The following is a 23,606-nucleotide window of genomic DNA, read 5'->3' as shown; positions in this document are numbered from 1 at the left end:
TGAGTTTTAAGGCCTCATTCACATGAGAAAAAGCCGGCACTTACAGCTCCGTGCTGCGTGCACGGCCGTATCGGGGAGCTCCCGGGAAGGACAGGTGCTGCGTGTGATTAACACACAGCCCCTGTCTTTCTCTATGGGAGTACGCGGCCGTACGCCGCCCAGGATCCATCCTGTCAGCGTACGAGTATGGACTGCACAATATGTGGTCCAAACATTTTGTCACTGAAATAATATTTGCCATATAACTTTTGCCAAACAAAAAGCTGGGTAGAACTTTAAGCTCCAACTCAATTTTATATCTCCTCTGCAGGCTGAAAGCCACACTTCCCCTCCTTAGAGGATAACACATATCTTGTGACTTTTCTCATGGTAAGATAATAAGAAAATGATATTTGAGCAGAGTGTCATGGGCTGATCATCTCTGCAAAGGCTCCTTCATTGCCAGGAGTAACAGGAAAATCATATTAGACTTTTGGGGTTTGTAGTAAGTCATGGAAGTTTCTGTGTGCAAAACCAGACAGAAGAGTGAAGCAGCTGCAAAAAGTTTTCTTGTGCTGCCAAAAAGGCAATTTGGATGCTGAGCTCAGAGCTGGAGGGGAGCGGCCAAGCCTTGCGCTTTCCTATTGGCGGTGAATTAGTGATGGTCCTCCGATGTCAGTGGTTGGATTGGTCACCTTCAGCACCGTTATCTACCCGGGTATATAAACCACTGTGGATGCCAGTCCTCTCTCCTGCTATAGCACTGCCTGGTCTGCACAAGGGCACCGTTCCAGCTACAAGAATATCCTACAGCACCGCTAACAAACATGTCTGTGAAGTCTTCATCCTACAAGAGGCTGTTTGGGGGTAACCCCAGATCCAGCTCCTCCGGCAGCCGCTATGTCACCTCCAGCAACAGGTACTCCTTGGGCAGCGCCCTGCGCTCCGGTGGTGGTGGCGGCGGCGGCGGTCTGTCCAGCAGCAGGGTGTCCTTCACCTCCTCCTCCCCAGCGATCTACAAGTCCTCCTCGGCCAGGCTGAGGAGCAGCCTTCCCCCAGCCAGGATGCATGACTCCGTAGACTTCACCCTGGCAGATGCCATCAACCTCGAGTTCAAAGCCAACAGGACCAACGAGAAGGCTGAGATGCAGGAGCTCAACGACAGGTTCGCCAACTTCATTGACAAGGTCCGCTTCTTGGAGCAGCAGAACAAGATCTTGTTGGCTGAGCTGGACCAGCTGAAGGGCAAGGGCACCTCCAGGGTCGGGGATCTGTATGAAGAAGAGATGAGGGACCTTCGCAGGCAAGTGGACCTCCTCACCAACGAGAAAGCCAGAGTTGAAGTGGACAGGGACAACATGAATGATGACCTCCAGCGACTCAGAGAAAGGTAAGTACAAAGCTTCTGAAATTAAGAATGAAATTCCACTGTAATGTAGTATTTTATTTATGGGTGGAGGGTGATGGGTTGGATCACTGATTCTTCATAAGAGGGATCCAGAGTCCAGATCGTTTTGGTAAAGTTCCATGTTGACCACACCCATCTACTGCAACCCTATAACCAAAACTGAAATGTCCTGCATGGGTGGATTGATCATTTAACCCCTTCATGACTGTTATACACCTTCACACAATGACCCCTGCAATGAGAATGTTATGGGTGGAGGGTGATGAGTTGGATCACTTTATAGTTCCTCAGAAATGGGGATCCAGAGTCCACGTTGACCACATGCCCACCACTGCAACCCTATAGGCAAAACTGAAATGTCTTACTTGGGTGGATTGATCATTTAACCCCTTAATGACTGTAATGACAATGACCCATGCCATGAGAGTGTTAATTAATGTTGCAACAGAGAACTATAAGTGTGCACAGAAGACTTGAACTGAAAAAGTGGCCACAAAGTTATAGTCGAGTTAACGGACGCTGCTAAAGAGCAAAGGGGTATAGTAACTAAGGGCACCCAAGAACTCAAAGAGGAAAGGGGTGTAGTAACTAAAAGCACCCAAGAACTCAAAGAGAAAAGGGTTGTAGTAACCAGAAGCAACCACAAACTCAAAGAGCATAGGGGTGTAGTAGCCAATAGCAGCCAATAACTCAAAAGAACAAAAGGGTGTAGCAACTAAGAGCACTGGAGAACGCAAAGAGCAAAGGGGTGTACTAACTAAGAGCACTGAAGAACTCAAAGAGCAAAGGGGTGTAGTAACTAAGAGTAGCCAAGAACTCAAAGAGCAAAGGGTTGTAGTAACCAAAGGCAACCACAAACTCAAAGAGCGTAGGTGTGTAGTAACCAATAGCAGCCAATAACTCAAAAGAACAAAAGGGTGTAGTAACTAAGAGCACTGGAGAACGCAAAGAGCAAAGGGGTGTAGTAACTAAGAGTACCCAAGAACTCAAAGAGCAAAGGGGTGTAGTAAGTAAGAGTACCCAATTACTCAAACAGCAAAGGGGTGTAGTAAATAAGAGCACCCAATGACTCAAACAGCAAAGGGGTGTAGTAAATAAGAGCACCCAATTACTCAAACAGCAAAGGGGTGTAGTAAATAAGAGCACTGGAGAACTCAAAGAGCAAAGGGATGTAGTAACCAATAGCAGCCAAAGAAGAGTTTCAATTATGAGCATTGGGAGCACTAAGAACAAAGAAAGATTAATTCTAATTGGCTGTAGTGAAGCCCTCTGCACAGAGAATCAATCATATCATATTATTGATGGCTTAGGTAAGACCAATGTATGAGCTTTTAGTCTTTAATTAGGTTAAAAAATAGTTTCTAACCCTCTTGTCCCAAAAAGTACTGTACTGGTGCCAAATACTCTGGTACATATAAAATGTGTTTATCAGCCATAAGTTATCTGCAGCAACACTCCCCAATGCCTTCATGAAAGTTCTGCTAGTGTTCAGCTTGGTTACTTTATAAATCCTCTGCTGTACGTTTAGAAAAAAAATGAAATGTTGTTTCCTGTTATGCAAAAGTTTTTGATTCTTTAGTGATGTTGAAACTTCTGTATCCATTTTAGAGAAGTATCTAACTGAACCCACATAACAAATAAAAAAAAGAAATGGGGAAAATTCTTTGCCAAAGAGCTATGTAGGTCAGCCTACTGGAGATCACTAGGGTTATTATTTCTGGCTGGGAACAAGGGGACAGCTTATCCACCAGTGTTTAGATTGCTGCTCCAGCAAAAAAAGGATGAAAACGTCCAGCCATGCAAGATAATAGAAGGGCAGGGATTGGAAGAGAGACGGAGAGGGCAGCCAGAGGTGCTGGTCATACCACCGGCCAACATTTTGGCTACCAGACCGTCTGGTATCTCTCTCTGTGTCTGGATGGGTGTGGCAGCCCATTCAAATGGAACTCTGACTGTGATGTGGCGTGCGCACAGGCGTTGGGAGTTGGAAAACTCTTGAGCATGTAATCTGTACTAATGCTAGGCCACGGCTGGACAAATACCAGGGATCAGGTAGTAAGTGCGCTGGAATTAATTACCTCTGGCGCAATTTTTAATTTTTTTTGGTTTTGTTTTAGAGGGATGCATCACTTTTATTCTTTTTGCTCTATAGTAAATTTATTATAATTATTTCAAACACATTTATGTTTCCACACATTTTAGGAAGTATTTGATACAAAGCGTAGAGGGGAATTTATTAAAACTGGAGTAGACAGAATCTGGAGCAGTTGCCCACGGCAACCAATAAGCTTCTATCTTTCCTTTTCAAAGCTTAACTGAAAAAAACTGAACAGAGAAGCTGATTGGTTGCCATGGGCAACTGCTCCAGATTCTGTCTGCTTCAGTTATGATAAATTCCTCCCACAATATATTTATAGTCCACCTTGTAAGACGTCATTCTTATACTATTACAGTTTACTGAAGTAATATCTGACTTTCTGGTATTGCCGCTATGGCTACTTCAGCTCCAGGCAAGCTGGGCTCCAAGCAGATATAAAAGACACCAATTAATGCAGCTAGGTATTCATTCATAAATCATTAAATGTATCTTTTACATGTAACTATTATATGTACCTGAATTTGGTATTAGTACTATTCAGCAGACTGGAAGAGGGAGGGGCATGGCTGGGAGCCAATTAGGCATATTGCATGCAAATGTTCTAATTAGGAACATGCAGATAGAAGGCGCGAGCAGAGTGAGCAGACAGATGACCTCATCAGCCTGTGGCTGCTCTTTCATTGTTCATTCAGCAGGCTGGAGTTGGGGAGAGAGGACACCACAGTCTTCCTTTTTTATGTCTGTATTAGGTGTATGTTTTTATCATTTGGACATAGTGTTTGTTGCTCACGATCCACACAGAAGCAATCAAGTTGCTCAAGTCATTCTCTCAGGAACTCAGCTCAACCTGCTCCCCCGTCTCGGCAGCGAATAGCTGGCAGCCTTCTATGCTTCTAACATCTAATGTAAATGCAAATCAGGAGCTCTGGGAGGGGAGAATAGGTTGCGCTGAGCCACCGAGGGGATGACTTGAATGATTTCACAGCTTCTGTGAATTATGAGAATCAATTGCTCCACAGTGCCTGCAGCTACAGAGGTCAGTGAGGGTTTGTTAAAGCTAATTTCCTGTTGAGTGACTCCATCTTTCTGACCAAGTTTCATGTTACACCCCTATTCAGGGTTATACATGAAACATGGTCACATCCCCAGCCCTCAACTGGCCCCCTGCTCACCCGAATCCTGGGGTTTGTTCTCCCCGCAGCATGCAAACATCTTTTGAGATTAGCGGGGCTGTGTGTGGCTCTGTCCGCTTAGCGTTATCCATTCACAGATCCTTTCACAAGATCTGTGAATGGAGAGACTGCAAGTCCCATCTACCACCACACAAGTGAGGTCACCACCAGAGGCGTAACAAGAAACCTCAGGGCCCCGGTGCAAGAAACCACAAAGGGCCCCACACCCCCATGACAAAATGACGGGGCCTCAGCAGTTACTGGGGTAGTGCATGTGTGAAGTCCCAGGAGGCAATGTTGGTGCCTTGGCGGTTACCTGGGCCGGGCCCTCTTCTTCCTTTCCAGGCCCCACCCCCCCCAAGTGGAGGAATTCCAGGGCATAGTCGCACATGTGACTGCTGTGACCCTGGTAGTTCTGCCAGTGGTCACCACACCAGTAGTCCATTGAGCCCATAGCAACCCAATTCAGCATAGTATGTGACACTGAGATCTGGAATATGGTCGGTGGCTGCAGGCAACAGTAACAGTCCAGATCTCTGTTCCTCGGATGGTCTCATCTTGCTTTGCTGCCTTATCTTGCGGTCATGTCTTGCTGTTATCTGCGTTCAGCTCAGTAGTACGAGGAGAACTAACCGCCATCTTTTTTTTTATTTTGCTGATTTCAGGCTTCAAGATGAAATGATTCAGAAGGAAGAGGCTGAAGGCAACTTGCAGTCATTCAGACAGGTTTGTGGTTTAGGAAATGCAATCTACTCTCAGGAAATGCTGAAACGCCCCTTCATTTCCCGTCCGTGGGCTCAGGTTGTCATCTTCCACCCAGAGACGATTTGTAGGTGACAGAATGAAGCATACGGTGGTAAAGGGAACCTGCTGTGGCAGCAAAATGCAAGCTGACTGGCTCTTTCTGGCTTCAGTACATTGATATGTTGATTTGGAACAAGCATGCCAATCAGGAAAGTCCCTATATTCTAGTTGTACATTAGGCGCTATTCTAAATGAATTACACCACAACATAGAGCAGAATGTGCATATGGCATGTATTACTTCTATGCATGGCTCTGAATGGGCCCTAATGAAGCCATTGGATCAGCATGACAGTCGGGACCTAGTATTTCCTGAAGGAAAGGTCAGCAATGGCACCCACTGTACTTCATCCCCACACCTCCCATTGGTAGTCTCTGCCAGTACAGTGTAGGAACATTGACATGATCAGTGCTATCATAGCATCAGCATGCAGTATAACCTACACAGCAGTCGTCATGTGTCCGAGGAAAGAACTGTCTCTAACAGCCAGAGGTGATCTATACATAGTAAAGTGTTACCTCTTGATCCAAGGCACAGGTAGCATGAGATAGATCGGCTGCGATGTGGGTGAAAACAGTGGTCTCTCTGCAGCAGTCCTGCATGCCCCTCACTGATTTACAGCTAGAGCTCTGACTGTAACTCCATGGGAGGCGTGATGGACTGCAGAACAGGAGATGGAGGTGACATTTTGCAATGGGAATCCATGTTCTAGTGACAGATGTTTTAAGAGGCGAAGTCCATTTAGTTTGTAGACATTTCCTCTCATCTTCCTGTTGCATCCTGAGGACAGGAAGTGAAGGGAAATCAGCAAAAAATAAACAGACAGGGGTTTTAACACTTCCATACTCCATCCAAAAATAAAATCTTTAAATCCCCGCCCCCTTCTACCACAACCAGTCAATTCCTATTTTATACATAAATCAGAGTTTACTGTGACAAAGAGTGTATCGGCAGTATCAGTACACTGACAGATGGTTTCCATTCACACTTGGGGTCTATGGGGCTGACGTGCACAGGCGCGGCCAGGACAGTGAAGACTTGCAATTGTAAGCGAACACTGGAACCGCGGCAATCAGATCCAGATGAGTATGCATTATTATAGAGGGGGGAGGGTGGGTTAGGTTAAGTAAGGGGAACGGGGAGCAAAAAGGATAAATGTGCTTTGTTTTAAAGTGCACTTATCCTTAAATTTATGGCTAGGCAACCTCGGCGCTCCAACTGTTGTGGGACTACAAGTCCCATGAGTCATTGCAGGATTCTAACAGCCACAGGCATGACTCCCAGAGACAGATGCATGATAGGATTTGCAGTTTCTGCACAGCTGGTGTGTCAAGGTTGCCTACCCCTGCTTTAAAGTAAAAAAGATTATTGGGCTAATATTGACGAGGTGTGGCTAGTGATGTCACTTTCTTTTCAATACTTTTTTGGCCCATCTGAGGCAAAAAGGAAAAATGCACTTTTGTTTTAAAGTGCACTTTTCCTTTAAATGCGTCATGTGACTCTGCCATGAATGCTGCTTACAGATGTATTTGGAATGAATTATATAGTTGATTGATCTGAAGGACCTGATGACTTTATGTGCTCCTCTCCACCCTCCTATAAAAAAAAGTAAATCTAATGGGGGTGATGTAATTATTTGAAAATGGAAAACATCCTCCCTTTGGCTATTGCTCAGAGCACGCGTAACAGTCACAAGTTGTTTTTCCTGGTCCGCAAAACCGTTTTATGTAAAACCCAACTACAGAAATCTCATTTGTAAGAGTGCATGACCCTCCTAGGTCCAGTTTATGGCTTTGTTAGGATGGAGCACAATAGGCAGCCACTTGTGCGATACTTCAATGGTTTACAAGGACTTCGTCCCGACCCCATGGCCGCTCCACCACACAAAGGAGCTTCTCAGCACAGAGACGCATAAAAGTAGCTGCACAGAGATCCCGAGAGAGAGAGGGAGAGAGAGACGGGGAGGGATGCCTCATCTGTTTCCTCCCCTGACAAGCACTCCCGCTTTCTCACGCTTCCACCATGGAATTATACTCAGTGCAATAGCTGGAAAGAATGGCTCCCTTTGTAATGCAATTCCATTTGTCACTAGCGGCATTGTATTGTGCACACTGATGTAAAGAGGAAGCCATGTTTTAATTTAAACATGACTGGAGGTGTCTGATCTTGTGCTTCCATGACTTTTTAATTATACCTAGTTATATGTGGTTGTGGAGTCTGGAAAATCCATCCCTTTGAGGGCTTGTTCACACCAAATCCAGGCCAGATCTGCATGAGTTTTAAGGCCTCATTCACATGAGAAAAAGCCGGCACTTACAGCTCCGTGCTGCGTGCACGGCCGTATCGGGGAGCTCCCGGGAAGGACAGGTGCTGCGTGTGATTAACACACAGCCCCTGTCTTTCTCTATGGGAGTACACGGCCGTACGCTGCCCAGGATCCATCCTGTCAGCGTACGAGTATGGACACCCGCACGGACGTGCATGGCGGGTGAGCATAGGGCGGCGTACGGCCGCGTACTCCTATAGAGAAAGACAGGGGCTGCGTACTAATGACACGCAGCACCTGTCCTTCCCGGGAGCTCCCCGACACGGCCGGGCACGCAGCACCGAGCTGTACGTGCCGGCCGTTTCTCGTGTGAATGAGGCCTAAGGGTGAACCACACCCCAAAAGCATATACAGCAACAAACAAACATTCCAAAGGGGTACAGCAATCGTCAGATACTTATAATATTAGTAATCGAATCAATCTAGTAATCTAAATAATCTAATAAAAAATACTAGACATATAAAAGAAGAATTCCGGGCAGAACTGTTATTAACCCTTGTAGCGGGGCTACCCCTGGACTGCAAGGGTTAACTGCTAATTTCTGGCTAGAGTAAAAAAGAAAGTTAGACTCACCTGATTCTCTCAGCCGGCCGGCTCTTAGGCCCCCGTTCACACCAGGGCGGTTCAGTAGCGCGGATTTGTCTGCGCTGAACCGCTGACATGAACGATCCCATACATTGTTATGGGGAGCGTTCATGTGATCGCGCAACCCGAACCACCTGCCCCCCAAAATGCTCCCTGAGCTTTTTTTTCTACGCTGATCAGTCCGGATTCTACACAGATTTGAATGGAAAAGCGTTCTTGGGCGTTTTTAATTGCGTTTCAGCGCTGGGAAAAAAACTACTTAAAACCGTCCTTTTAAAATTTGTGCGGAAACCGCGCTGAAACACATCCGCCCCGGTGTGAATGGGGCCACAGACCGGTCCCTGTAGCCTCTCTCCCCCTCCTTTGCAGCAGTCTAGGAATCCTCTCCAGTCATCACATCCACTACAGCGTATAGGACGTGAGGTCGCTGAGGGACAGTCTATGACTGCAGTGTAGGAGGAGACAGGCTGGAGGGATTGCTGCCGGATGAATATACATTTTTTGGGGGGACCCTAGGCAAAAACGAGTAGTTAACCCCTTGCAGTGCGGGGGTAGCCCCACTGCAAGGGTTACTAAACTGCTTCTTTAAAATTAGAACTGAAGCCAAAACTTGTTTTAGCTGTGGATACAGTAAGGGAGGGATATAACTCCTGTCAGCTTTTTTTTTTATGTGTGTCCCTTCAGGGAGATTTTTTTTTTTCACTTTCCCAAAGTGAGGGAAATCCTGAGCGTACAGCAGGGGTCATCAGAACTAGTGTCCCCATTGGAAGATTTCTCATCTTTTCCTGTTCTGGCGATTTTCATTCACTTTCAGTGATAACAGTCACCAGGACAAAGAGAGAGGGCGAATCTCCCTAACGGGGACAGAGACAGCAATAAAAACCTGACACGGGTTCTAGTCCCTCTTATCCCATTCTGTCCAAAGATTAAAAAAAAAAGTTTGGGCTTCATTTGCACTTCCGTCCAGCATTCAGACCTCCGCCCTAAGCCCATCAATTCTAATCATGGACCTAACCAGTGAGACTTTATTACAATTGATGGGCCTGAGTGGGGGGTTTGAATTATCCGAGCTTCAAGACCATTGCTGTACCTATTGAGGCACACCCGCCGCTGTCAGAATACATTGGCCCAGCAGGGGCGATTTCCCCACCCATGTTGTTTGGTATAGACAGGTTGGGGGGATGCCCTTTCCAGACACAACATAACCCTGTCCTGCATGGGCAGAGGGATGGCATGTCTTTAGGGATGCACCCATACCAGTTTTTCGGAGTACCAATATATTTTTTTTCGGTACTCCGTGTGCCCTGATGATAAGATTAGGACCCGCTGCCCGGCTTCCTGATTGCCTGGCAACCCGGTTTTCTTTTGAAAGAACACTGGCTTCACTTGCCGAGGCTTCCTGGCTTCCTGACCAATTACGAATCTGGGCGGCGGGTCATGAGATACCGTCCGACTTCCTGATTGGTTAGGAAGCCAGGCTGCCTAACAAGTAGTGAAGCTGGCTTCCTAGCCAATCATGCAGCTGGGCGGCATGTCATGACCCGCCTCCCAGCTTCCTGATTGACTAGGGAGCCGGCTTCACTTACTGCTAAGCAGCCTGGCTTCCTGACCAATCAGGAAGCCGAGAGGAGGGTCATTACTTGCCTTGCCGTCCAGCTTCCTGAATGGTTAGGAAGCCAGGCTGCATAACAACAAGTGAAGCCGGCTTCCTAGCCAATAAGATTGGAAAGGAAGCCGGCTCCATGCTCCGTCGGCACTGCCAGTCAGAGGGAAATCTCCCTCTGACCGGAAGTTCCAGTATCGGAGGTAAGTATCACAGCATATCACAGCATTTGGGCGAGTACTCGCCCCAAATACTTGGTATGGGCACTGATACTAGTATCGTATCGGTGATAGACTACATGTCTCAGTACAGGTACTCTTGGTAAAGCAACAGCCTGATTGTAAAGCTGAACTGCAGGCAGATATAAAGCCAACAATTAATACAGCTCATCAATCAATAATACATCATTAAATATATCTTTAAATGCAAGCCGTGTAAGCACCTGGATTTGACCTGGTATCGGTCTCTTGCATTCTCTGTACTTCACAAGGAGTCAATTAGTTCAAGTGTTGTGTAAATTGCTGGCACTATATAAATACCAATAATAAATAAATGTGCTGATAAGAAGCATGCTGATAGGAAAAGAGAGCAGATTGACGGACAGATGAGCTTATCAGTGTGCTGCTTCACCTTTAACTGTCCAGTCACAGGCCTGGGGGGCGAGTCCAGGATGGCCTGGGCACAGAGGAAGTGGATTGAATGATGCTGGTGATCAGACGGAGGACATCTAGTCGCAAAAAAAGGTAATGTGGGGGAAATCTCTGTATTGAAGGTGAATATTGCAGAAAAGCTGCTTCCGTTATTTCATCAAATAACAAAACCAAAGAGATGAGCTCAGTGTTGCACTGCTTCTCCTTTCACTGTCCAATCACAGGCTGGGGGCAGGTCCAGGACGACCTGGGCTCAGAGGACGGGAGTTGAATGATGCTGGGGATCAGACTGAGGACACCTAGTGGGGGAAATCTCTGCATTGCAGCAAAAGCTGGTTTTGTAGCTTTATTTTTTTTAATGATCTATTCATTTTTGGACGTCTGCTTTAAATGAGACTGGCGTCCTGCTTGTATAACACGGTGCATGCAGCTGTAGTATGCAGTGGCGACCATCCGGAAATCAGCTTTCAGCATGTTAGCTGGCCAAGAGAATGTGATTTCCAATTTGCTGCCATTACGGCTCCAGCACAGCCCTACGCTTCACACGGGGCCCAAATACGCCGCAGCGTTTCCCCTGCTACTACTGATCATCTCCTCTGTGGGCACAAGGGAGGGGGCCGCTCTGCATTACATAACCTCCCCAATCTGCAGCTAATGTGGATGAAGAAAATATTAAGTTGTGCAATCTGGAGAGAGCTGATGTGGCAGCTGGACACACCCTGTGCTGCTGTCCTGTCCCCCTCCGCCGGGCCTGCGAGGTCACATGACTGTGCTGGAGAGATTATTTGTATTTACTGTATATGAGGTCGTTGGCAATCTCTAAAGCAGGGATGGGCAACTCCGGCCCTCCAGCTTTGCTTTAACCACAAATCCCAGCATGCCTCTGCCTCTGGGAGTTGTGCCTGTAACTGTTAGTCTTGCAATGCCTCATGGGACTTGTAGTTCCACAACAGCTGGAGGGCCGGAGTTGCTCGCCCCTGCTCAAAAAGTCTGAAAATCAGCTGGACTCTGCAAATAAGGGAGGAGGTAATGCTGATACATGGATTTATAAGTGACTTCAACGGTCTCCTATATTATTACAACTTGTTGCTGTTTACAGCAATCAGAATGTAGTTCTCCTTGAAGAATGAACACTCGCAACAATGTAACAAACATGGTTTTTATGACCTCTTTATGACAGAGTAATGCAGCACGGCACCTAATGCCCAGCTGCTGCATATACAGTATGTGTTGCTGTGTTATGTTGGGGCATGCTCAAACAGCACCCCCAGAACTGTGACCGAGCGGTCATTGACAGCGCATAGTCCACTACTGACGATCAGGAGCCGGAAGGGTGAGCTCTCGATTACGTCATGCTTGTGCAGCCAATCACAGTGAACGAATGAATGGAAGCCCCTCCTACTGGCAGGATAAAAATGAATAGCCAGTTACAAGAAACGACAGAACCAGCTTTTCCGCAATATTCTCCTTCAATCCAGAGATTTTCCCTGCAAAACTTTTGTTTGCCACCAGAAGACCTCAGTCTGATGGCCAGCATGAGTCAACCCTCTTCCTCTGAGTCCAGGTCATCCAGGTCATTCCGACGGTGAATGGATAGAGAAAGGAGAAGCAGCACAGCGATGAGCTCATCTCTCTGTCACTCTGGTTTTGTCATTTGATAAAATAACAGAAGCAGCTTTTCTGTAAAATTCTCCTTTAATCCAGAGATTTTCCCCGCACTACTTTTTTCAGCCACTAGATGTCCTCACATTGATGGCCAGCATCACCTAACCTACTTCCTCTGAGCCCGTGTCGCCCTGGATCCGCCCCCAGCCTGTGATTGGGCAGTGAAAGGAGAAGCAGCACAGCGATGAGCTCATCTCTCTGTCACTCTGGTTTTGTCATTTGATAAAATAACAGAAGCAGCTTTTCTGTAAAATTCTCCTTCAATCCAGAGATTTCCACCACAGTACTTTTTTCTGCCACTTGATGTCCTCAGTCTGATGGCCAGAATCATCTAACCTACTTCCTTTGAGCCCACATCGTCCTGGACCCACCCCCAGCTTGTGACTGAACATTGAAACGAGAAGCAGCACAGTGATGAGCTCATCTGTCACTCTGCTCTCTCCTCCTATGAGCATGCTCCTTGTCAGCACATGAACTGATTAGCTCCTTATTCTCCTTCCTCTCACACTCCTGCCCTGCTGTACAAGGACTGCAAGAACTTAACACCAGGTCACATTCATGTACTTACACTGCTTCCATTTAAAATATACATTTTATAATGAGTACAGAGCAGCATTGAATTGTATGTTTTATATCTGCCCAGAGTCGCACTTTAAAATTGAGTGGAAGGGTCAGAACTTCTGGCAATGATATTTTTGTGACTTCTTGTCTTGATGGCAATCATTCCCCTCCCATTTGATGGATGGGTGTCACAGGGGCAGGAATTGCACATATAGCGTATCACATATAGATAAAAAAAAAAAAAAATCACACTTGTTTATCTTCTTCTCTTCTGTACACGGCAGCAAACAAATAAAGTTTTTCTGGAGTTGGCCCTTAGGCCCCGTTCACACCTGAGCGTTTTACCGCGCGTTCCTACGCTCGGTAAAACGCGCAACAGGTGAAAACCCATGTTTGCCTACGGGCATGGTTCTCACCTGCGCGTTTTACCGCCCGCTCGATCTCGTGGTAAAACGCCATACGCCCAAAGAAGTACATGAGCTTCTTTGGGGCGTATTAATGCCCGTATCCCGCTGTTATCAGCCGGATACCCCCTCGGAAACTCGCGTTTGACGCGCGTTTCTTTTACCGCAAATCGCGGTAAAACCACGCGGTACGAAATGCGCGGCAAGCGCGAGTTTCCAATACGCTTAGGTGTGAACCCAGCGTTAAACTCTTCCACACGTACGGTGTATGCACGGTGTATGCAGGGCAGGCATAATGTCAAGAACTATAGATCCCCTTTAATAGGACCCAGCATACCCCAAACCCTTTATCAGAAATAAAGGAGAAGTTCTCTGTTCCTGATTCTTCATTTAATATCTTTTACCGCTTCCTTATCGTTTCTTGCAAAGCCACGGACAAGCCCAGTCTGGCCGCACCACATCGTCGTTATTATTATATTGTCCTTATTATATAGATCTACATGTTTATTTCTGACACTGAGGCCTCTTGTGGGAAGAGCAGCCAGTGACACAATGGTAGAGTAGCTGCTGACACATTTGGCATCCGCCATTATTCCCTGGACAGAGGACTCTTTGTGCATTGCCCTTTCATATGTAAAGTGAATGTGCGAAGCATTCATGGAGGTCTCAGTCACATGTAGAATGATCAGCTGTTTAGTGCTTCGCTCCGTCATCTGCAGAGTCAAAATGTTTTAGGCCTCATTCACGGTATGTGTTTTGGGATTCCTGTGGAAGGAACCTACAAATTCCTGCATAGGAGATCAGGGGCGTCCCGAGGCTGGGTGTCACCCAGAGCGGAGACCGGGTGACACACCGCCATGACGTCATCGCGCATGCGTGGTCGTCTCATTGACGCCTGCCGGCGGCCATTTTGGTAATGGATGCCGGCAGAGAGAGGAGGGGGCGTTCACCCGGTGGGATGAGGTATGCCGCCGGGTCCCCTCCTCTCTCCTGACACTGTCGGGCTCTCAGTCCGTGACCGAGTGCCTGACTTTTCAGTCAGACTGTCAGTCATTTTGGTGTCACCCCTCCAATGGCGGGCCACAACCCCTCACACCCCCCTTGTGACAACACTGTCAGGGATCCCAGATCGGATGTTTAGATGTGGCTGCTGTCGACCGTTCAAGTTAAAGACCAGGTGACAGCGGCCGCATCTGTAAGCAGCAGTCTGCATGTATTGTATGTGATAAGACTACATGCAGTTTGGAATAGATCACTGCCCCTGAATGCAGGATAGATGCGTCCAGGGATAGCGTTCTATTCCAAGCACGTAATCATATCATATGTGATTATCTGTGGACTGCCGCTTACAAATGCGGCCACTGTCACCCTGTAATTAGCTTAAATGGGTGACAGTGGTCGCATCTAAATGGGAGATTTGGGATTCTTGATGCAGGGATCCCAAAATGCATAGTGTGAATGTAGCCTCAAAGTACAAACTCGGTATAGTAGTCATGCAGTGCAGTCCGAGAACAGAGTCTCTGCCATTGATTGGTTCTTCAGCATACCGGGGGGTCCTCCAATATTGCTTTGGTGACACTTTTCTGATATCTGATGTCTAAGAATGTCCTGCACCAAATTCAGGAGCAGTGTGACAGTTCTAATGCTCTTACCGACGCATGTGACAGACAAACTGAGGTCGTTCTTAATGGTGACCATTTTACATTGTGTCTCAATGGCTGAAACCAATTCATAAAGAAATTCGGCTGTTTTGGAGATAAGGAAACTGGCGGTAAATAAGACCAATGTCAAATTGGAGTAATTTGTGTCGGGAGTGAGAAGTTTGTCCACCCCACATTTTTGGTTGCCGATTGCATCCTAGCAACCAACTACACTCGGCCGCTCTTTGTCATTGGTTGCTAGGATGCCAGTGGCCCTGAGGCCACCAGCGACCCAGCAACTAACCATACAACGTCGTTGGTTGCTAGGAGGTCACCAGCATCCCAGCAAACAAACAGGCTTAGCTGCACATCGCCATTGCTTGCTAGGAGGCCACCAGTCCTGGGGCCACTGGCATCCTAGCAAACAATCAGGCTCAGCCGCATACCATCACAGGTTGCTTGGTTGCAGAGAAGCCGCTCAGCACAGCCCAGTAACGGGACCCAGAAGATCGCTCTAAAGCACTGTAGCTCCGGCTGGTACAGTGTTTTACAACATCCTCGTGGCCCTACCAGGTATAAAATATGTATACTTAGATTGGGCCTAGCTGGACCAATGTAATTATATACAAATCATATCTGGAGTTCAGCTGTACTCTACCTTGCTCACGGTGCAAAGTGGCCTACATCTTCTTAAAGAGATCATGTCAGTCATTTAAAAAATCCTAGTTGCACTCTCGTGCAAAAGAGAGTTATTATACTCACCTCTCCAGCAACTACGTCTTCTACCTTCACTCTATTCCATCCTCAGTATGACTCTTCAGCATTTGATACTTCCAGGAATGTTGGATACCTGTGTTCCCCACCATGTTCTATGGCTCCATCCTCTGACCATTATATCACTGCTGGGTCCTTTAGTGACATAGGGATTGGAAGAAAGAGCCACAGCCCAGCAGGGGATCACGGCCATCCAACATGTCCACAAGTGTTCAATGCTGAAAAGACAGGCTGCAGAGCTGGTATGGAAGGGAGGTAGGAGACACAGGCCACCAGAGGGGTGAATATAAAAGCTCTTCTATTGCTTAACTAAGCTAAAGGAAGGGTAACTTTGCTAAGTGTACTGTCTCCTCTACTGTAATAAATTAGGCCCAGTGTCTCATGCTCAAAAATTAAGGTAGCAATCTTACCAGTTTCTTGGCACGGCCTTGGATAAATGAATCCCTTTCTGATCAATATTCATATGAGTTTCCTTCAGTTCGATATAGACTAATGTTTGGCACATGAAACAAAATGGTTGCTCTGGTGTTTTGAATTCTGTATGAATATGTAGCCATGTATGTTACTCCAATAAACTGACCCATGTTCCACTTTGCACACAGGATGTGGACAATGCATCTCTGGCACGTATCGACTTGGAGCGCAAACTGGAATCCCTCCAGGAGGAGATCATCTTCCTGAAGAAGTTACATGATGAGGTGAGTCTGTGTTCCATTCATGTTGTTTTGTCTTTGTTGTTTTTTTTTGTGGATCATAAGCCAGTAAAAGAGCCTATATCTCACCAAAGATTAATCCTTCACATTTAAAAAAACCTATATTCCATCAAATATGTATTAATGTTGTGTACACTGACAGGATGAAATCTGAACTGAATGCAAATATTAAAACCTGTTTTAGATGGGTCGTGGGGGACTAATCTTGCCATGGGCTCACTTATGTCCAGTAGTGGCTCTGCACACCGTTCCTGCACCCAATTTGTGGGGTTCATCCAGTATTCACAAGGGGCAAATGTATTCATAGGGGGTAGTGTTGCACATCTTTACATCCCACTTTAGTGCAAGAAGGGGCAGACTACATGAGGGTGACAATGCTGCTCTGAATTCAGGATCAGTACAGTAGCATTGTCACCCCATCACAGCACTCTGGAAGAGGGAGACTTCACTGGCAGGATCAATTTTGTGAAACTTTGCAGGGAGGCTAAGAGAAAGCTGTAAGTGCACTAAATATTAAGTGATGCAGCATAAACTGTATTATTATTATTATTTTGGGGAAGCCTTAGTTTTACTTTATGAATGCAGTATGCAAAAAACACTAAACTATGAACAAATGTAACTGATTGCCATTGTTCATCATCTCATCCTACAACTCAGCTGTCCTAATATATGATTGATTGCTGCAGTCTACCAGATAATAGTATTTTGATGCATGTTCTGTTTTAATTGCGTATTCTTAAATGTATTTTTTTTTATAGGAAATCCGTGAACTTCAAGCCCAAATCCAAGAACAACACGTTCATATAGACATGGATGTGGCCAAGCCCGACCTCACAGCAGCCCTGCGCGATGTCCGTCAGCAGTACGAAAATGTTGCCTCTAAGAACCTGCAGGATGCTGAGGAGTGGTACAAGTCTAAGGTACGTCATTAGGCTGCACAGCAATGAGGCAGAAGAAGACAGCAGCAGAACATATTATTTGTACCATGTGTCTTGTTGGTTTCACTTTTATCCGAGACATGATTATGATCTTCAGTAGACTTGCCAAAGATCCCAAATTTATCAGGAGTGTTGAGGACCCTGTCAGTGAAAGGGCCAAAACTGAAATTAAAAAGGCTGGGCTTGTGTACTTTTTTGGTTTCTAGAATGCAAAGAGGGGTGTAGCTAACTTTACCCCGAGCTTATTGAAACACATAGGTTTTTACCTATTGCTCCGTGCAGGGCTGGTGCTAGACTGTTTTGCACCCGAGGCAAGAAAAGCTACTTGCCCCCCCCTGCCCCCTGCCTGTGGCGTAACCCCCAATCCCCCCCCCGGCCCCATTCTCTTGCCGGCTAGCTTACGCAAGGTGGATGTAAGCAGCCGGGAGCAAAAGCTAGACTGCTATTGACTATTTTAATTTGAAATATCCAATAGCAGACTGGCAATTGAAGCCCCACCCACTGAGCAGGGGGGGAGTGGACCTGAGAGAGAAAGTTGTCTCTCAGTTCCACTCATCTGCTTAGTGGGAGGGTGCAATAGCCAGCCTGCTATTGGTGTTTGCAATTTGAAATAGACAGGGGGGGGTTTAACGTGGGGGAGTGAGTGGTCGAGGCTGCGCCCTAGGCAGCAGTGCACCCTAGGCAGCTGCCTAGTTTGCCTAGTGGCAGCACCGTCCCTGGCTGCGTGAAAGCTGTAGCGGAAGCTTTATCAGGCACTGAGGTTCAAGCAGCGGGATTGGAGACAAGATGGTGGAGCTGCTCCATGTTTCTTAATTGCTAATTGAAGCACATCTAGCCGGCTTAAAGGGAACCTTTCCACTTACCGAGCATGTAAAGATAGTGCTGCTCTCATAATCTACTCAATTAGCTGTTTGCAATGCACCCCTCTTCACCAAAATGTGCAGCCTAAACCGCGCTGTTAAGGGTATGCAAATTTTAACTTTTTGTGAACAGTCCGTAGCTAAGCCCTCACCTCCATCTCTGACCATTCCCCCAGTCAATGGCTTGCAGGCAGAGATCAGCAACATGTTATTGTTTCAAAAAGGGCAGAGGCGTCTTTGACTTGTGAGTGTTCCTGGTTTCACCTCCTTTTTGTGGCAAGATGGTAGCATCCAATGAGGGATGTAATTCAAGGGGGGTAGACTGGGGCAGAGTTTTTACTGATTGATTATACACCGGTGATTTGCGTGTAAGATGTATAGTTAAAATTTGGCAGCGATTTCCATAAACATTAATAAAGGAAAGGGTGGCTTTAATAAGAGTAGATCTAATAAATGATTTATTTCTGTGTCCAGAACTGATAGATAGTTTGCATGTTTGGTATTTACCAAAAACTGGTGGATCAGTTTTGGGTTTCCCAATCTTTTCTTATTATTTGAAACTTGTGTAGACTGTCACTATGTATGCTAAGTCATCTGTTTTTCTCCAGTTTGCCGATCTGTCTGAAGCTGCTACCCGCAACAATGACGCCTTGCGTCAGGCTAAGCAAGAGACCAATGACTACCGCCGGCAGATCCAGGCTCTCACCTGTGAGGTGGATGCAATGAAAGGATCTGTAAGTAAAACCAGATATATCCTTGGGCCTTGGGTATACTTTATAAATCGTGTGTGTGTATCTGTGTGTAGGGCATTGCTACATGTGCATACACGCATGCATGCATACATGGGTTGTGTTTATTGCCTACATTCATTGTCCCTTTTCTTATCTTGGGAGGTGCAATATGTTTTTGGGTATTACCTAAAGTAAAAAAAAATGTTCCATTGTTTTAGCTAAATATAACATATTGTATATAAATATTTAATATTTACTATTTCCCCCCAACAAGTGGATCTGTAAGCTCCTTCTTTTAATTGTTCACTGGGCTAGCCTTAAAGGGAACATGTACCTTGTACTTGCCCTTTAATGGCAGCCCCTGGCACTTACCTTCGCTCCTGCGTTGCTCCATTTGGTCACTAAAAGAAAGTAAAGAAAGGTTGTGTCCTGCGTACAAACTTTGGCAATCTTTTGCTTACTCTATAACTGAATCCTGTGGAGAAGCTTGTGTGCACGAACAAGAGTGATCATATGTATCTATTTATTATATCATTTGACTTAAATTGTTGGTTATATTAGTTTAATGTCCTGAACACTACTGCCATCTACAAGTGAATTGTCCTCTCCTGCAGAACGAGTCTTACGACCGCCAGATGCGCGAGATGGAAGAGAACTTCACCATTGAAGCTGCTAACTACCAGGACACTATTAACCGCCTCCAGGAAGAGGTCCAAAACATGAAGGAGGAGATGTCCCGCCATCTGCGCGAGTACCAGGATCTGCTCAACGTAAAGATGGCTCTTGACATTGAAATCGCCACTTACAGGAAATTGCTGGAGGGAGAAGAGAGCAGGTAAGAGATGCAGTGCTGGTCTGTTTCTCAAACACAAAATCTGCCATTTGTCAGGCTGTGACATAAGATGATGATAAAGACAATAGGCTCAATTTACAAAGCTAACACACCCAGATAAGGATACGTAAGCTGGCCAAAAACAGGTCGAATTTCAGCTGATTCCTGCTCAATTCCTGCTCATGTTTTGGGGAGGTGCTGTGTGTTAGAGAGTGTTGCAGGGGCAAGGGGGAGCTATGCTGTTTTCAAGAGAATTGTGCTTGCGGGAGGAGCTTTGCTGCATAGGTTAGAAAGTTGCATGTTGCAGGAGCTGTGATATGTGTGTAAAATAATGCTTCAGGGGTGGGAGCTATGCTGTTTTTCAAGAGAATGTTGTGTGGGCAATGGTCTTTGTTGTGTGAGAGAATGCTGCCTGTGGGAGTAACTTCTCTGTGTGTGTCAAAAAGCTGCAAGAGGGAGGTTCTATACTGCTTTCATGAAAATGTTGCTCAGGGGAGGTGCTATACTGCTTTCAAGAGAATGTTGCTTAGGGGAGGTTCTATACTGCTTTCAAGAGCATGTTGCTCATGTGAGGTGCTATACTGCTTTTAAGAGAATGATGCTTAGGGGAGGTGCCATACTGCTTTTAAGAGCATGTTGCTCAGGGGAGGTGCTGTCCAGATTTCAAGAGAATGTTGCTTGAGGGAGGAGCTATACTATTTCCAAGAGCATGACGCATGAGGGAGATCTGCTGTGTGTGAGACACTATTGCATGGGGAAGGAGCTTTTTCATATGTGAGAGAATGCTATAGGGGAGGAACTATGCTGTTTTTTAAAGAATGCTGGGGAAGGAGTTTTGCAGAGTGCAAGAGAATGCTGTAGGGTAGAGGAACTGTGAGTTGCAGAGACCGTGTTGCTTGACACACCGAAGTTGCAAAACAGAAGAAAAAGAGTAAGGTTTGAAACAGTTAATTGGACAGCTTCGCTGCATGTTTATCTTTATTACTTGTTGGCATGTGTGATTAACATTTTAATGAAAGCCTGATGATCTCTGATAAATAACATCAGCATCTGCCAGACATGATATTGCAGCTCTCTTATACACACATGCTAGTGCACGAGAGAAGTGAGAGGGGGAGTCTGCTGGGGAAAGCAACCTGAAGGGTCCTGCAGTATTAAAAACACTTTTCGAGTGCTCACTTTGCTAATACACTATTATGATGCACGCTGTTTGACTCAATCCACTCCTTTGGCTGCCAAAAGAGGAACTTGCTTGCAGTCTGTGCCCACCATTTAAAATGTGTGTGTAGAACATCAAAATTGCCAGGGATAACAATCATGATTGCTCGATTAACCTAAATGACATTTCTCTGTTTGTTTTCAGAATTACCATCCCGGTCAACACCTTTTCCACCATGAGCTTGAGAGGTAGATATCATATTTTATTAATTTACACATTTGTAAATCAAGGTATCAAGGATCCTCAGGGTGCTTTATGACGAGGGCTTTCCCAAGGGCACATGCCCATAAACCTGCATCAGAGTTCATGTGTGTCGATGTTTCTATGTATTTTTCTAAAACAATATATTTGTATCTTTCAGAAACAAACCTCGACTCTCACCCAGTAGAATCCCATTCCAAAAGAACACTTCTGATCAAGACTGTGGAGACCAGAGATGGACAGGTTGGTGGTGTTAATGTAGCATTGGGCTACTGATAAAAATACAACTCATCCGTCCAAAACACCCCAGATCCTTTATAACTGACCAAAAACAAGAGCAATGGCCTTCCCTACCCTTCTTACAAACTAAAAGTACATTTCAAGGTTTATAATAGATTTATAAACTATGGGGCTCTGGCCATTAATAACGGTGGCAAGCCTCACCTTTTGAGTAGAGGTAACTTTAGAAATACACACAGATCTCCCATTAAATACCTACTAATGATGTAAATTTATTTTGCCAGGTTATTAACGAGAGCTCCCAGCACCACGATGACTATCAGGAGTGAAGACGTCCTTTTGAACCCTAGCAATCCGTGACCAGCAACATATCCTTGTCCCTTGTGTTTAAACCTTGAAGAAAACCAGCTTTCAAGTGCCTTTTGCTGATAATTCAAGAGCAGGAGATAGACATCCTGTAGATCAGAGGTTGGCAGAGTGCAAACTCTCCAGCTGTGGAGGAACTTATTGTCCCAGCATGCCTCTGGCTGGAAGTGCATTCTGGGACTCAATGTTTCACCACACCTTGAGATCCGCAGGTCTTCACGGCCTGCTGTAGAGAATAATTAGCCACTGTATTTCCAGACAGTGGAGTCCATGTTAAATGACAGTGGTCTAGCTTACAGACAATATCAAAGCAATATGTTGTGCTGCAATACTGTTTTTAAAAGTGCCAAGAAAGCTTTTTACTTACGAGCAACCTGTCAGTGCTTTAATAAATCTTTAGGAATAAACTGTTTTTGCTCTTTATTTGATCACAATACGTCTAATGCTTTAATCCAGCAAATGTTTTCCTAGTATTGGAAAGGGTAGGGAAGAGGTAAATATCTGACAGTTTTCTTTATATTGAAGTGTCATTCAAGAGATTTTCTGTCACTTCCTGCCCCTGTGAGACCCTTAGAAATGGAGGGTGCAGTTACATAGTTACATAGTATTTGAGGTTGAATAAAGACACAAGTCCATCAAGTCCAACCTATTGCGTGTATGCATTTATGGTTGAGCTGGTGTGTGCGTGTGTATGAGTCCATGTGTGATTTTGTTCTTAGCAGTACCTGTACCCCTGTATGTTATGGTCTCCAAGGAAATCGTCCAAGAGTTGTCAGCGGTAAAGAAAGGCACAGATAGCAATATAAACATTTGCAGGTGTTCTAACTCTTACCCACTCTACAAAAATATGTTTTTGTCTGTATCCCCATTGGAGATAATTCCTATTACTCCCTGTTTTGAAAGGTATTTGGGGAAATCTCCCCAATAGGGACACAAAGAGCAATAAAAACCCAACAGAATTTCTAACCATCCCTCGCTCTATATAAAACAAAATAAACCATTGCGCTGGAATTGTCTTTAAAGGAGAACTATGGGGTTAAGGCTTTTAACCATAGTTCTCCTTAGGGTAACGGGAGGACACAAACTAGCGTCCTCCCGTCACCCTAGGATCAGTATACCGCGAGCTGTAGCTTGCGGTATACTGAGACACCGCAGTATACCACGAGCTGCTGCTCGCGGTATACTGAGACGGCGCAGCAGAAGCGGATCCCGACAAATATGCCGGGATCCGCCCAGCTGCGTGACTGACAGCTGGCTCTGCCTATCTAGAGGCAGAGCCAGCTGTACCCGCCCCCTCCCCCGTCCGTTTCGCCAGTCAGCGATGGCGGGAGGGAGGAATCCAGCCTTGACAGGATCGAGAGGTGAGCGAACGCCGGTATGTGTTCGCTCACCTCCCGATCTACTGAGCCGACCTGTGACAGTCTCATTGTCGGGTAGAACTATGAGGTGAGTGAAAAGCACTCACTTCATAGTTCTCCTTTAAGGTACACACAGGAACAACATGACACCCCTGGTGCTGGCCTTGTCTTTTGAACACATTTGTATATAGCGAGGCAGTTTTTCTCCCAGGTGATCACTTCTTTCTCCAAAATCGGTTGTTCTGGTGCAACTGTATGGGACATGAGTTGTCCAGAGACAAAACATTATTTACCAGTGCAGCTGTTATCAGCCTTACTGTTCGATGATCAAATTGTATTTTGGTGGAAATTTGTATGCTCACCATATGCGCCAAATGCCCCCATGTCTGGGGAGTCCTACACTTTATACTACCTGCATTGACTTACCAGATTTTAAAAGAGGATATCTGTTACCTCCCTCCATCCTCTCTCCACTTTT

The 23,606-nt window shown here is 45.8% G+C and overlaps 1 protein-coding gene across 3 annotated transcripts; it reads left to right on the top strand.

Moving 5' to 3' along the window:
- The first annotated feature begins 705 nt into the window (after window positions 1-705).
- Window positions 706-22,177, top strand: LOC108793292 (vimentin-4). 3 transcript variants are annotated; one of them, XM_018564211.1, is made up of 10 exons: window positions 706-898; window positions 959-1,369; window positions 5,323-5,383; window positions 16,273-16,368; window positions 17,142-17,303; window positions 18,790-18,915; window positions 19,527-19,747; window positions 21,108-21,151; window positions 21,325-21,407; window positions 21,689-22,177. In XM_018564211.1, the coding sequence occupies exons 1-10, from the start codon at window positions 807-809 to the stop codon at window positions 21,731-21,733; spliced, it is 1,341 nt and encodes a 446-aa protein (XP_018419713.1). In that variant the 5' UTR covers window positions 706-806; the 3' UTR covers window positions 21,734-22,177. The 3 variants fall into 3 exon arrangements, with proteins under 3 accessions (XP_018419713.1, XP_018419722.1, XP_018419706.1); XM_018564204.1 differs by having other exon boundaries at window positions 707-1,369; XM_018564220.1 differs by lacking the exon at window positions 21,325-21,407 and having other exon boundaries at window positions 706-1,369.
- Window positions 22,178-23,606: the final 1,429 nt, after the last annotated feature.

The sequence above is a fragment of the Nanorana parkeri genome, unplaced genomic scaffold (assembly GCF_000935625.1).
Source record: "Nanorana parkeri isolate BGI_ZX_2015 unplaced genomic scaffold, ASM93562v1 scaffold23, whole genome shotgun sequence".
Lineage (NCBI taxonomy): Eukaryota > Metazoa > Chordata > Amphibia > Anura > Dicroglossidae > Nanorana > Nanorana parkeri.
The sequence above is the reverse complement of the archived record's forward strand: the minus strand, read 5'-3'. Positions and strand labels throughout refer to the sequence as shown.

Excerpts from the sequence above, each read along its gene's own strand:
- LOC108793292 (XM_018564204.1), top strand. The coding sequence starts at position 807 with ATGTCTGTGAAGTCTTCATCCTACAAGAGGCTGTTTGGGGGTAACCCC. Across the intron at positions 1,370-5,322 it reads CTCCAGCGACTCAGAGAAAG|GCTTCAAGATGAAATGATTC; the intron begins GTAAGTACAAAG and ends TGCTGATTTCAG. Across the intron at positions 18,916-19,526 it reads TGGATGCAATGAAAGGATCT|AACGAGTCTTACGACCGCCA; the intron begins GTAAGTAAAACC and ends CCTCTCCTGCAG.